Source organism: Amphiura filiformis, chromosome 18 (genome assembly GCF_039555335.1).
Source record: "Amphiura filiformis chromosome 18, Afil_fr2py, whole genome shotgun sequence".
Lineage (NCBI taxonomy): Eukaryota > Metazoa > Echinodermata > Ophiuroidea > Amphilepidida > Amphiuridae > Amphiura > Amphiura filiformis.
Window position 1 is genome coordinate 47,285,660 of NC_092645.1, and position 15,059 is coordinate 47,300,718.

The following is a 15,059-nucleotide window of genomic DNA, read 5'->3' on the forward strand; positions in this document are numbered from 1 at the left end:
TATATAACAACTATTATGTGGGGAGGACAGTGGAGAGACATGCAATGATTAAAACAGGAAAGCAACGTCACGCCCTGAGGAGGTTTTACACCCAGAAAGGTGAAAATAATAACCTTGTCATTTCCGTAATAATAAAAGAAGAGAAACTTGTTATTTTTCACGGTTTAAAGCCGTAATCTATGATTTCGATTACACAATGTTTATTTGCTGACAAATATTATGAAATCATATAAGTAACAACTGTCAGGAAATGATATTTTCTACAAAAGCAACGAATTTGGCTGATTACAATATCAGATGTCTAAACATTACAAATATATGTTCCATATGTATGTATTGTTTGAAAACAATTTAATAACCAAATTCAGTTTCTACCAATATTATTTTCATACAAAACTTAGGGGGAACTTGCGAGCCCTGTACACTGAGAAAACAGTGCTTTACAATACTTTTCTAAACACTTTGCCTTCTCTTTTCTAAACACGTTTAGCGGCTAAACATTATTTGTCAAATTTCTGAACATTGGTCAGTGATGGTATTCAATTTCTGAACATCTGTTATCCATATTCTAAACTTAAGGGCTGGGGTATGAACGTTTGGACAGTATTTATTGTGGGACATTAGAGCACATCAGACATATCGAATTGCATTCTGAATACGAAGAATGTCATTCTGATATCAAATAATTTTGATTTTTGAAATTCGCAATTTAATACACATTTTATGGCAAATCATTAAAATTGATATTTTTGATATTTAACAGTACTTGAAGTAAACTTTATAAATCTGATGATTTATACTTAAAGTGTATGTAGGTGGGATGAAAAGCCGACGATCAATTGAAATTTTGACCTTTCGTATTGAAGATATGGATTTTTTTCCCAAAACACCAAAAAAATTAGGTCTTTTGGGGAAAAAATCCATATCTTCAATATGAAAGGTCAAAATTTTCAATTGACCGTCGGCTTTTCCTCCTGCTACATACACTTTAAGAATATGTCATTAGATTCATATAATTTACTTCGAGGACTGTTATATATCAAAAATTTGAAAAATATCAAAGTTTTATAATTTGTCATAAAATTTGTATTATATTGTAATTTTCAAAAAATGAAAATTATTTGATATCAGAAAGACATGCTTCGTATTCAGAATGCAATTCGATAGGTCTGAGGTGCTCTCATGTCCCACAAAAAATACTGTCGAAAAGCAATAAACGCTCATTTTAGATCCCTTAACGTTTCTAAACACATTCTTGCCTTCATTGTCTAAACAGTGTTTTTGCAGTGTATCGGTTCTCTAGAAGACCAGTTGTATAGTGGTGTGACTTTTATCACTTAAAGAGGGATCCCTGCCAAAGCAGTTCTTCTGTCTTCTGGGGTGAACCAAACCTGCCTGGTGATCAAATAAATCCGATGACAAGGTTAACTCTGAATTATTTGTCAGGTGCTAATTAATGCAATTACATTAAAACATCAATTAGCACCTGTCAAATTAAGAGATAACTTTGTCGCAGATTAATTTGATAACCCAGAAGAACTGCTCTGCTCTGGCGTGGCTTTCTCTATATATGAATTATTCGATTTGAAGTCCACAATTCCCCAATGAAAGATTTTGCAGATTCCACAGAGGGAGTATCTCTTTCATATAGAATAGACAATTGGGCAACTTCTATTTGAAATACTCACCCCAGTTGTGGAAGATTCCATATACAGGGGGAGTAATGAATTTCAAAACAATTAACCATAGCCAATTCCATTTGAAAAACATAATCCCTCTGTGGAAGACCTTTCTTTAATATTTCACAGGGGGATAACAGATTTCAAATACAATAGCCAATGGACACCCACCTGTTGATTTTGCACTGTTTTCTCGTAGGCTTTTTTGTCCAGGTTTTCCACAGATCGCTCCAACTGAAAATGAATAAAATAAGCTAGGATGAGTTCACATGTTTTTGCAAGTATGCAACTCTACAGGGTGTCCCTGAAAGAACTGTATCGTCGGAACTTACTTGTTTGGGTATTAATTAAATAAGGTGTGGTTGGGGAACCCGGTTGGGGAATAAATCAGATATCACATACTTTTGACATTTTGACAATGAACCACACCAGTCTTGAAATGTAAGATTTTTACGAAACTCCCTCATTTTCAAACCTTTCCACGGATTCAAATATCAATCGATGATCTGTATTTGGAGTGCTAATCACTGCGCATCATTAGCGCATGAGGTGTCTATTGTCATAGATAGATATTTGACTCCGTGGAAACGATTGAAAATGAGGTAATAACATTCTTGTTTTACCAAAATAGAGCGGTCAATTGTCAAAATTTAAAAAGTATGTGATAGCTGATATATTCCTAGCCCCATCGGTTATTTATTTATGTTTGGTTTATTCGTTAAAGTGAAAAAAAAAAATGTCAGTTTCCGACGATACAGTTCTTTCAAGGACACCCTGTAGCAATATATACATTCACCTATGGAACTAATATCAATATACGATATGCGACTTATGCAATATTCTTAAAAATTATGTAAACCATTCACTGGAAAATAGAATTTGACAGACGTTATTACATTTAAACATGATATAAACTATTAAGGTTTTATGCTATAGGCAGTTTTATTCACTGATATTTATTTTGTTCTATCAACCATTGCTTTCATTCGGTTATTTAGAATTATATTAGTTCTGACGGCTTGATAATTATGTGATTGTGTATTTTTCTTCCGGGTACGTTTTGTTTGACACAACTTCTTTTTATAATGAAATAATAATTATGTTCTTATTTATTTATTACCTTTTATAAACTTTTCATAATTTCACTGATGTCTTTTAATTTCAACATCAATTAAATAAATTTATATTATCATGATTATTGATATGTCTTGATATGGTTGATCGATTGATGGATCGATCGATCGTATATTCATTGTTTTATTTTGTGGTAATACAATTAACACACGCTACATATAATTTTACAATAATCATGTAGTACATTTGTTTGATCGATTAAAAATAGACAAAATAAATGAAAAGGAAACTCATATAATTTTCCATTATTTTAATTCAAAATTATTGTCAATTTCGCTAATTCTGGAAAATGTTCGCAAATTTGCCAAAATTAACACATGAAAGAATATTAACTTTCTCCTGATTTTTGGAAAAAAACGTGGAAAAAACATTACATCTTTAAATAAGTTTTCTGTAAATTGCAACACAAAGCTATACAAATAAGTCTAAGCATGCGCCCAAAGCTAGCAGGTCATACATCCATTTCTACTAACAACCCCACCCCGATTTATTCTCACCTCTCTCTTTTTATGAGCCAACTCTTTGATTTCCACGTCTTTCATTTCTAACCAACGATCAAGTTCTTCCTGCATCTCAGCCTCGTACTAGAACAAAAAATACAATAATAAATTAAATGACTAATTAAATGACTATAATTCTTTATTAAAAATCTGATTTTCGATAAATAATTAGTCATTTAATTAGTCATTCAATTAGTAATCAATTAGTTATGCACGTATATGACTAATTAAATCTCGATAAATCGTGAAGTCATAAATTCGCCTTTAGTCATGCAATTTCTTATTCTTTACATTGATTGAATATTATAAGTCATGAAAATATGTTGAAATGATGCAAATTAATGTGAAATGATATTACTGTTCTTTTAGAATTATAAATACACAATTTCAGCATTATTTTCTTTGAATTAAAAAAAATATTGTATGACTAATTTTAGTTAGTCGAAAATAAAAACGAATTAGACCCTTTTTTTGACTAACTTAAGTTTAACAGTGTTCCTTTACAGGGATTTGGACGTATTGTAAAGAACAGGGTATTCCTGGAAGGTCCTACTGTTTTCTGAAATGTAAGGCCATAATATTTTCATAAAACATGGAACATAGGGCGACTAAAATATGCCTACCCACCCTCTCTTGCGGAAGGCACTAGACGTGTCATGGCAAACACACACCACCAATAAAGAACTGTATGGGAAACTGTTGCCAATCTTAGAGAAACTCAGGATTAGAAGGTTAAAGTTTGAGGGTCACTGTGCAAGGAGCCAGGGGCAAGAAGCGAAGTAAAAGCAGCTTCAAGTGTTCTCATATGACAGCTCAAATACGGAAAGCGAGCAAGAGGCCCACCTAAGAAGGATTACATCAAGAAGATACAAGACTAACAGAACTAGACATCAAAAACTGTATGCTAGATAAAGCAGTTTGGAGAGCCATTACGGGAGTCCAACTAGAAGAATTGACCTATGCAATCAAGCAAGCCAATAAACAACCCACCCTTCTTTTGAGTCGTTCTCTTTCTTGTGTTAACAGGTTTTCCATTTCTTCGTATAGTTTTCGGATCTCGTCTGTGTGGATGCCATTTTTCCTGTGTCATCAGAATAAAAAAAATTAAAAATTAATGTTACTACAAGAAACGTATAAAAAAACGTATAATAGACGCACAAATTTGTTCTCTAAATCCAATGAAAAGTTTGATGCTTTGTAGTATTGACAAGTCCTTTTAGGTCCTTTTTAAAGCTCTATACCCAGGTGCTAAGTGTATTTCAGAACATTAGCGTATTAGTTAGTAACACGAGACGCAGCTTTTAATTTTCTCGTCTATAGGATGACCAGCAGAGTATAAATTCTGTCTTCACAAGTAAAAAAACAGCAACTGCTTTGATAATTACCAGCCTATAATGTGTTTTACTTTAAGGGTATACTTTACAACAGTATATCTATGGAGTGCTTTGGCTTCAGGTCAGTAACTCAATTATTTTCAACTGTTGCGATTTGGTAGTTCACAGCATCCTGCGAATGTTAGTGAGCTTTGGCAAAAATTGCATTGATCATTTCATAGCGAGCATGAAGAAGGATGAAAATATCACATAGGATACTTTTGTAGGTCCTGTGGTTCTTGAGTTATGTTGTAAAGAGTGCTAATACAACAACACTTTTGTAAAACGTACATGACTCATTAACAACAATAATTCAAACAAGTTGACTTCTGCAAAACATCTGGGTGTTATTTTTCAATAAAATATTGATTTAGACAATGAATATCGATCTTTTCGGCTGGCTTGACCGACAATACTTTCAACCCTTAAAGGAAATCTGTACCATAAACTAATCAATGGCTAATATAGTTATATACCCCTAAATTAAACATACCAGACGGTCTATATGAATTTCGGAATATTCCTAACAAAGAAAAAACACTTTTAATCCTTCGTTTCTGCGATTCATGGAAGCCGCCATGATAGCTGCTTGCGAATCCTTTCTGCCACAAGCGGTAGTGTAACCTTTCACACAGACCCGCTGCGAGCGTGTGTTGCTATGGCATTCGCGACCCCACAGCGAATTTTGGTTTTTAGTGCTGTTTTTACTTTTCGTTCTCAAAAGACATTGTTGATCATAAATATTACTTAAAATACATTTTTTATGTTCTTCTGTAGTTTTATGGGTAAAAATTGTCACGTTTTCTTTTGAACGAATGTTGAATCTGAACTTTGGTAGTATTCGCTTCGTGTCACCAAAGTTCACGAGAGACGAGGCTGGTGGCACGGATTTCGCTGGTTTCAAAATCGGGGTACCGTTACAGCGTAATAAAATACATCGGGTATCAATATGGCCGCCACCATGGATTACAAACTGATCGCTGATTGTCGTAAGGAATTAAGTATTTCTCCTTTATTTGGACGTATATAAGCTTGGGACTTTTACTGTTTGTCGTTTTTATTATTACTGCAACTATATAGCCATTGATTAGTTTATGGTACAGATTTCCTTTAAGCAACGCGGATCTCAAGCAGAAACTTGGGGAAATTCTTATCTTGAGGATCCCAATCCTATATATAACTTTGTCCCTAAATTTATCCCCAATAAATTGGATTTTGCGATTTTCCGAGTGACCCCCGAGTGGTCCCCGTGTGCTACTGCCGTGTGAACAAGCCATTTTGCGAAGCTCGAGTGTTCGTCTTAAACTATAACCATATAGGTTGTACATTATATGCGTCCCAAGTCAAAATGCTGTAAATACTATGTGATTTCTTTACAGATAATACATGTCCACTTGGGAGGGTAAGTGCATGGTGTTAATGAATATAGCCAAGAGAAATAGAGGCCAGATAAAAGCCTCTAACTTACGGCAGTACGATAAGAAAAGGCTTGGTGTCGTTTTGCCTTAAAGGGGGGTAACCCTATCGGTTTAGGATATGGATTCTCTTCAAACTTACATACAATGTCAAATATTGTCCCCTTTATCAATCTATGTGAGAAAACGGGAACAATTTCAGCATAAATGTGAATAATTAGCATATTAGCAAGCCAATACACTGGTACGCGTGAATTGCATTCTGGTCAGGCATCCCGAAACAACGGCCGAGCGCATGTCCCGGTGGAAACAGGAAGTGTTCGCCTTGGCACTGCAAACCGGCTCGCCCCTGTACACTTTTATACCCTCTATTCATACTGATTAATCTTAAAAAACATTACATATCACTGCGCTCATTATCATTCTTGACAAGATAGCCCATGCTGTATTTACTTCGCTTAATTATTTCTTTATTTTTAGCTATATGATGCACATTTTAACATATTTATGATTTTTCTTTGTTTTATTTTTTAACTAATTTTTTTAATGGGGGGGAGGTGCTCTCATAATTTTTTTCATATTCCTCGTATCATGCTTGACAATATAGGTCATGTTTCCTTATTTATTTCGCCTCTTATGTATTTCTTTATTTTTGTTTTTTGTTTTATATCATTATAGCGCCATCTATAGTTTGACATTAGGGGGCCTATTTGTGATGTATTTTTGCGGACGAATTGGTACTGGGGTGAAGTCTTCCGAATCTATTCCGATTTCATTCTATGACTACCCAAAACTCCCGTGTCGTGTAAAATGCGAACAACTGGTAACCTGTAAAAACCGCTGTGTTTCATGATTTCTCCGGAAATACATCGACTTGGAGCGTCAAATTTCAGGATAGTAATGAGAAAAATAGTATATATTATGTGATACCAAAACCTCATCAACAATGAAAAAAATCGGGGGGATGATGCTGTCGATCGGGTTACGGACCTTTAATTGAGTTTGAAAATGATTTTCAAGGAAAGAGAAGTGGGTCATCGGCATTGGGCTATTCTAGTTGAAATCCATACGCCCTCTATGGAAGACATACACGTGCCTCAATCTCCTTCACAGGGAGTGAGAATTTCAAATGGAGTTACCTGAATGGGTGACTCCATTTGAAATCTACACTCACTGGGTGCTAAGATTTTGGTATAAAATGGTATAAAATTCTATAGCCATGCATAAAAAAGGTGCAATTTTTGTTGTATGCAAATTATAATTTTTTCTCTACCTCGTTTTTTCTCCTTTTATTGTTATGTTGTTGGGGAGGTAGGCTACATGTACTTTTAGAGATAATGTTCCAATTTTGTCCAGGTATACCCATTGTTTTTGTATACATCTACCAGACTATTAGTATTAAAGGTTCATGTGCTGCATTGCGTTATTGCACTATGAATAGGTAATGTCATCGCACTTTTTGTAAAGTGGACAATATCCACGGAGATGTAATTTGGCGCCAGATCTTCCGGATCTAATGATACTGTTTTGAGAATTCGCAAAACAAAGCAATAAAAGATAGAGCAATTAACATCACATTTACGTCACGTAATAATATTCTTCCTTGTGGCGCCATACTGGACACTTGAAGGTAAGCACTAGAGGCTAGCGAGATGGTCATTTAGGTATGGACTTAAGGTGGTACTATACCCCTTGATAAATTTTTGATTATTTTAGCATTTTTCTCAAAAAATAATAACACACTGGTAACAAAAGCTCTGTATATAGTATAGGGGCAAGGAATCCAGTTACTACACTGGAATGTCAGTGACTCAAGACAAGCGGTACGTTATATATGATAAGAAAAGAGGTACCGCTAGAATGTACCTCATTTCTTTACATAATGAACCACTTGACTTGAAGCACTGAAATTTCAGTGAAGTAATTGGATTCCTTGCCCCTATAATATACACAATATACATAACTTTTGTTACCAGTGTGTAGTTATCTTTTGAGAAAAATGCAAAATCAGTCACAAGATTTATCAGGGGTGTAGTACCACCTTAAATTGTTAAAAATTGGTACTTTTTTCCATGATGGTATTGAATGCTCGTGTTTAGAGAGGAAACTTGAGACTGAATACGTAAAAGGATGAGGGGAGATATTCCCGTCAGATATTCCCAAAGGGTCTGCTTATATCCTTCAGTTAATTTGGTCACGATGCGACCCACGTGAATTGATTTCAAGTCCTGTCAAACTCAAACTGCAATTATAGACGTGCGAGAATGCCACAAAATTTAATACTTTTGATTAGTTTTTTCGCTTTCTTGATTAGTCAAAATGTCAAGCAATAAAACTATAATGGGTTTTATTTGCAAATGAAAGTCATTTATTTAGTTGGGATCTACTTGTGGTCAACATAACGCGCTGACACCAAAGACGATTACATTAAGAATGAATTAGATACAGAGATCTGTAAAGAGAGAGATACTCACAAAACACAAAACGTTAGACAGAAAACGTTAAATTGTCAGGTTGTAAAAAGGGTATGAAAAAAACGTTTTAAGTAAAAAACACTTGATGCAAAACATTGTAAACAGAATATTAATTAATATGACAATATATTTTGCAAAAAAATTTGTCCAAAATATTTAAAAATAACGTTTTAAAAACGTTTTCATGACCTTAATATAAACCGTCATTTAAATGTTACTAAAACGTTTTGGAAAAACGTTTTAAGAATATTTTTGTGTTTGCTGGGTAGACGCTGAGACCTACGCTCTTGTCTCTGTTCAATACGTTCCAATGTAAAACAAATACCACCATTAACAATGTTTAAAACGACAACAAACAAACAAATAATAACAATAAGGGAAAGAAGAAGTAGAAAAGGAAGAAGAGGAAGATGAAGAACGAGAAGAAGAAGAGGAGGGGAGGAAGAAGTGGAAGCGGAGGAAAGAAGAGAAATAAGTAGAAGAAGAAGAAGGAGAAGAAGAAGAAGAAAATGCAATGTTGTCGGAGAAAATTCTGAAGAAATTCTGAAATAATTTGCTGGGATCATTTCTCTATTATATAATCACGAAAATGAAACTGTATTTTAATATAAGAGACTAGAGGAATTAATTATAGGATACCCGAAAGGCTGCACACGTTGACACCTTTCAAATATTATTTAATTATATATTATGTCTTGTTCAAATGAGATTGATGCTCTGGAGATCGAGACGACCGCCTCCACAGCCTCTCTTAATCCCTGAAGACAAGCTGCGGACTCTGTAAAGTGTCTGAACCAAAAGTTTGATTATTTGCTTAATATATTCTAAGGCAATTGTAATATACGTGCATTCTGCCGCTTACTTTCCAACTGTATGAATTTTTCATCCTAATTATAAACTTGGCTCAAAAAGAATAATTTTTCACAAGGTCATATCTTAAAATCCTGTCCATAAAAATGATGCAAAATTGCACACAATATTACTTCAATACTCTACTCAAAACACTGGCCAGTAACCAAACAAAGTGAATTTCAGGGGGTCAGAGTCGACAAATTTGGCGCAAAATGTCCGCAAAAAGTGGAAATGTACTTAAAAATTGGGGTTTTGCCTCAAAAGTGGATTTGGGAAACCGGGGGGGCGGAATGCCCTTGTCTCCTTAGCGCCGCCACTGCGCTTGCGGCGCAACCCGAATGAGCATTGATTTCACAACCAAACTTGAAGCGAACTAATGTCTTTTACGTTATATTCAATTACCCTTCAGGTGTACAATGATGCATTACGTATTTACCCTTTAATTGATTGATTGATTGATTGACTGATTGACTGATTGACTGACTGACCGACTGACTGACTGACTGACTGACTGACTGACTGACTGACTGATTGATTGATTGATTGATTGATTGATTGATGGTTGACTATCCTATACATCTTTTATATTTCTTCATTTACTTATCAAGTACTTACGTTTTGACTACTGAATCGCATTTGTTGCTTTGATGTTCAATCTCAAGGACGGCTTTCGATAAGAAATTCTGGAATGTGATGAGAAGTTCTGGTTCATCATGTCTTAGCTTCTGCCATAGTACATGTAACTCGTCCTGCCTGTGGTTGAAACATACAAAGAACAATATACACTGTAATGAGATCATCATAATCAAAAGCTTTTTTCAAAGCAAGTACAAATTAAAAAAATGGCTTCATATAATAATAATATGTGACACACAAATTATGATTTTTGGTGTTTCCATCTTAAAAACCAAAATGTTGATATGACTTGACAGTTTCGTAGGACATACGTCTTAAGTAATTGGTCTTCTCTGCAATATTATAATACAGCTCCATCCCGTGTTCCCAGTATTGTGTTACCAAACAGAGACGATAATGGGATACCAATCACTATGAAGACGACAATGACTTACAAAACTGTCGGGTTTGTGTCAATATTGTGATTTTGTTGTAAGATAAAAGCTTCAAATATGATTCTCTACCAACCTGATGAATCTCTTCACGAATACAAACTATGATTCGCGCTTTTGTTGAGCTCAGTACAAATCATGATTGACTAGTAGTAGCACATACAATGGAAAGAAAGAGCGCTTGTCAAATACAATGCAAAACATACGACAAGATGTTTATGTGCATGACTTATAAGTTTAGAATTAGTTAAGCAAAATACATCAAAGTCAAAAATTATACTTATTTGCGTTTTCCTAGTTGCATTTCTGGTCATAATGTACATACAATATTGACACTAGAGTGTTTTCCCGGTTGTGGTTAAAGATGTTGGCATAATACCGGCAAATAAAGATGTTGTTATAATACGAGTAAATAAAGATGTTGATATAATACGAGCAAATATTCATTCAAGACACGAGATTCAAACCATCCACAGGATACGAAGCAAAATATTATTTAACTTGTGGCCACTAAATATGTACTTATAATCTTCCATCAACATGTGGGTGGGGGTGATTCACATCTCATGTGAATGGTAACTGGCAAGGACTAAATCCAGGGGAGATATATGCTATATAACATTAAGGGGTACTACACCTGTGGTAAATTGCGACTATTTTTGCATTTTTCTCAAAAAATAATAACACACTGGAAACAAAAGTTATGTATATTATTGGGGCAAGGAATCCAATTACTACACTGAAATATCAGTGACTCAAGACAAGTGATTTTTATTATTTATTATCTTTACCCAGGGTATGCCCGAATCAGTGTAATATGATAGGAATTGAGGTACATCATAGCGGTACCTTATTTCTTATCATAATTAGCGAACCGCATGTCTTGGGTCACTGAAATTCCAGTGTAGTAATTGGATTCCATGCCCCTATAATATACATAATTTTTATTACCACTGTGTTATTAGTTTTTGAGAAAATGCAAAAATAGACACAAATTTATCGAGGGATGTAGTACCCCCTTAAGGTTTAGCAACTATTTTAAACTCTTGCGATTTGGTAGTTCACAGCAAACTAAGAGATACTGAAGGGATGCTGCAGCCATACAAAATTGTTTCGCTTGCCCAAGATCGCATTAGTTGGAGAAAGCTTGTAGTCGCCTGCTCCGCAGCCGACTGATGATGATGATGATGATGATGAGTTCACAGCATCTTGCGAAGGGTAGTAAGCTTTGACAAAAATTGCAATTATCATTGCATTACGAGTGTATAGAAGAATTCAAATATCACAGATATACATTTGTAGGTTCTGTGGTTCTTGAGTTATGTTGTTAAGATGGTTGAAACAACAACGCATTTGTAAAACGTACATAACTCATTCACAACAATAAATCAAACACGTTTTCAAAGTATATGGTTTGTAAAATGAACTTTTGCAAAACATCAATGTGTTCTTTTGCAATAATATATTGATTTAGATAATGAAAATCGATTTTTTGCTGCTTCGACCAACAATACTTCGTCTATCCTTAAATAGGTTGTATCCCAGCAAACACACAAACGTTTTAAAAACGTTTTAAATAAGTTATATTTTGGCTTTTGGTTTAGGTAAAAACGTTTTAATAACATTAAAATGTCAGGTTATATAAAGATCAATCTAACGTTTTAAAACGTTTTGTATGAAAACACACTACAACAATATTTTGAAATGTTTTCAAAAAATATTATTGTAAACTATTTTTGCAAACATTTTTGCCAAATATTGTGTCAATACTAAATAACATTATGTTGAAATATTTGAACCCAGCAAACACAGAAATGTTCTTAGAATGTTTTTGTCAAAACCTTTTAATAACATTTAAATGTCGGGTTATATAAAGGTTATGAAAACGTTTTTAAAACGTTATTGAAAATATTTTGGGCAAACATTTTTCGCAAAACATTTTTTCAACCCCAAAATAACATTCTGTTTAGAAAGTTTTTCATCAAGTTTTCAATAATGTTTTTGGAATGTTATTAAAATGTTTTTATACCATTTATATAACCCGACATTTAAACGTTTTCTGTAAAACATTTTTGTTTGCTGAGCAGTAGATTATCAAAAAATGTTTTTAAGGTTATAAAAACGTTTTATACTCTAAATATACCCTTTATATAACCCGACATTTAAACGTTTTCTGACAACCTTTTATATTCTTTTGCGAATGATGTCGAAAACGTTTTGTGTTTGCTGGGATGTTATCAAAGGGCTTGTAGATGTATATAGTGTGTATTTCAAGTTATATGAAACTGATACACCTTTGATAAAATGTCAAATGCATCCTATGATGCGACAATGACTGCAACATTTCACGTTGTCTATTTTACACAAAAACTTTTGAATGATCGGTGACATTCAACACAAGATTCTGAATTGGGTTGAAATCCAAACAAACCCTATGAAAGACATGACCTTAATCTCCCACACAGGGAGTGTGAATTTCAAATGGGGGTTATCTTAATGGGTGACTCAATTTGAAATCTACACCCACTTTGTGGGAGATTAAGGTTATGTCTTCCTTAGGGAGTGTGTGGATTTTAACTGGTATATCACATTTCTAGTGTCCTTTAGTATCTCTGTGAAAATGTTAGGTTCGTAACGCCAAATATCACAGGTGACATACAACTCGTAAACAGAGTAAAGGTACATAGAAAACGGAAATAATTGAAACCATTCGTATCCTAGTTTACGAGATAAGCATTTGACCAAAAATCGTTCATTCTCGATAAATCAATCAAAATTGGATCCGTCGTCGCTAGCAATTTTAAAGCATAGAGAAGCACCAGCAGTCATCGCATCACACATTTGGGTGACGGGAAACCTCATAATACGAAAGGAAGCTGACTAAAATATTGGTTTAGAAAAACGAAAGCCGGTTGGCACTCAATTTTAGAAGTGACGGTATACAGGGTGTATCCAAATGAATGGTACCCGTCAATTTTGATGTTTATTGAAAAGTCTGCCTCTTCCAAATGCAACATTGGATACTTTTGAAATGTTCAGAATGTATAGATTATGACTTGTTATACAATTAATCTACTAATTATTTGCATCTTATGTTGAATTATGATGTGCCAGACTCATCAATTATCAATGAAAACTGATGGGTACCAATCATTTTGATACAGCTTGTATGTGCTTGTCATTAGGAACCATTTTTCGAAGTCGAATATACCCGATGGTGATCCCCGGTTGTTTTATACTATCGGCTACCCAACGACCCTTTTTTTCGGACGTCGGTAGGGACATACCCGTCACTTCTACAGTTGAGTGCCCCCTCCCCGGGACGTGAGTAGTAAACCATTGCACTTTATCTATTGTTTTAGAAAGCTGGGAAAAATTTCTAGCTACCTTCCTAGTGGCACACATCAAACACTTCGTCTGTTCACATACTCTACGTACAAAGAATAATTCTGACAATTCTGTGCTACTCTATCAGAGACTGATGTTAATTTCCTATAGACTTCGACACGTTGTCAGCTTTCAGACGAATATGAAAAGTCATGCGCAAGTATTCACAGTTGTCAGTTAAGTGACAGAAATGTACTCCAATTTACAATCAAAAACATCGCCAGGTACTCTTATCAACAAGAATGTCCATAGAATGAAATGACAAGCTATCTAGAGATTAAGATGTTTTTTATATACTTCAAAATGCGAGAACATGTGGCACGCAATTTGCCGGAGATGTTGTGATGTAACAGGATAATTACCATAGCTATGGGTTTACACTGCTTTTGAATGTATTGGCCTACACTATATCTAAGCCGCACTGTGTATGTGTACAATCATTGATTGAATACAATACCGCTCTTTTCAAAGACACTAGCCTTACAGGTGCGAGTGAAACATACAAAGGACTCAGCATAATGTGAAATTTCTATAGAATTATGATCCCGGTCTTTTATCCCTGTTCTTTGACAGCGTAACGACTAGTGCAGGGCAATACATTAAACAAGAATGTAAGCCCTTGCTATGGTAATTGATCCTGTTACACCGCTACTTCTACGGTGAATATGATTCACATCATCCCACTGTACGTCCATCACATCCCCTGAATACACTACAGTGATATTTAGTCCGCACAATACAATTGTGCGATAATAATTGTGCCTTGTGCACACACAATAAGAATAGGATTTAGCATATCAAAAGAGCAAGCTCCGAAATCAAGCGTAAAAGTTCTGGGGCGTGAAACTATCGGATTTACATAACAAGGCACATTTGTTTGAGCGCCAAAGCCCTTGTTTAGTATTCGTCTGGCTTCTCGGATATGATGACGAAGACTGCCTCACAAATCCCAAGTAAATACACAGTATATGTGATCAGCTGCAACAAACCCGGAACAAATCCTTATAATCAGTAATTGACAGTTAAACTATGATAATCCTGATTGAATACTGTGTAAAGCAGGAAACTAATTAGCCCATTAGTTAGATTAAAAGTTCGGCAAAAATGTCAAGGTATCATTTACAAAATTATCCATATCTTGAAAAGTATTGATGCTATGTATATAATTTTGGTATCAT

At 34.6% G+C, this 15,059-nt stretch overlaps 1 protein-coding gene across 1 annotated transcript in view; it reads right to left on the reverse strand.

The window, feature by feature from the left end:
• Nucleotides 1-15,059, reverse strand: part of LOC140138747 (uncharacterized) — a 157,404-nt gene that overhangs the window by 35,172 nt on the left and 107,173 nt on the right. Inside the window, exons 3-6 of the mRNA XM_072160508.1 lie at nt 10,043-10,180; nt 4,304-4,394; nt 3,311-3,397; nt 1,851-1,913 (exon numbers count right to left, since the gene is read on the reverse strand). Of these exons, the coding sequence (XP_072016609.1) occupies nt 1,851-1,913; nt 3,311-3,397; nt 4,304-4,394; nt 10,043-10,180 (379 nt within the window). The remainder of the gene's footprint in view (nt 1-1,850; nt 1,914-3,310; nt 3,398-4,303; nt 4,395-10,042; nt 10,181-15,059) is intronic.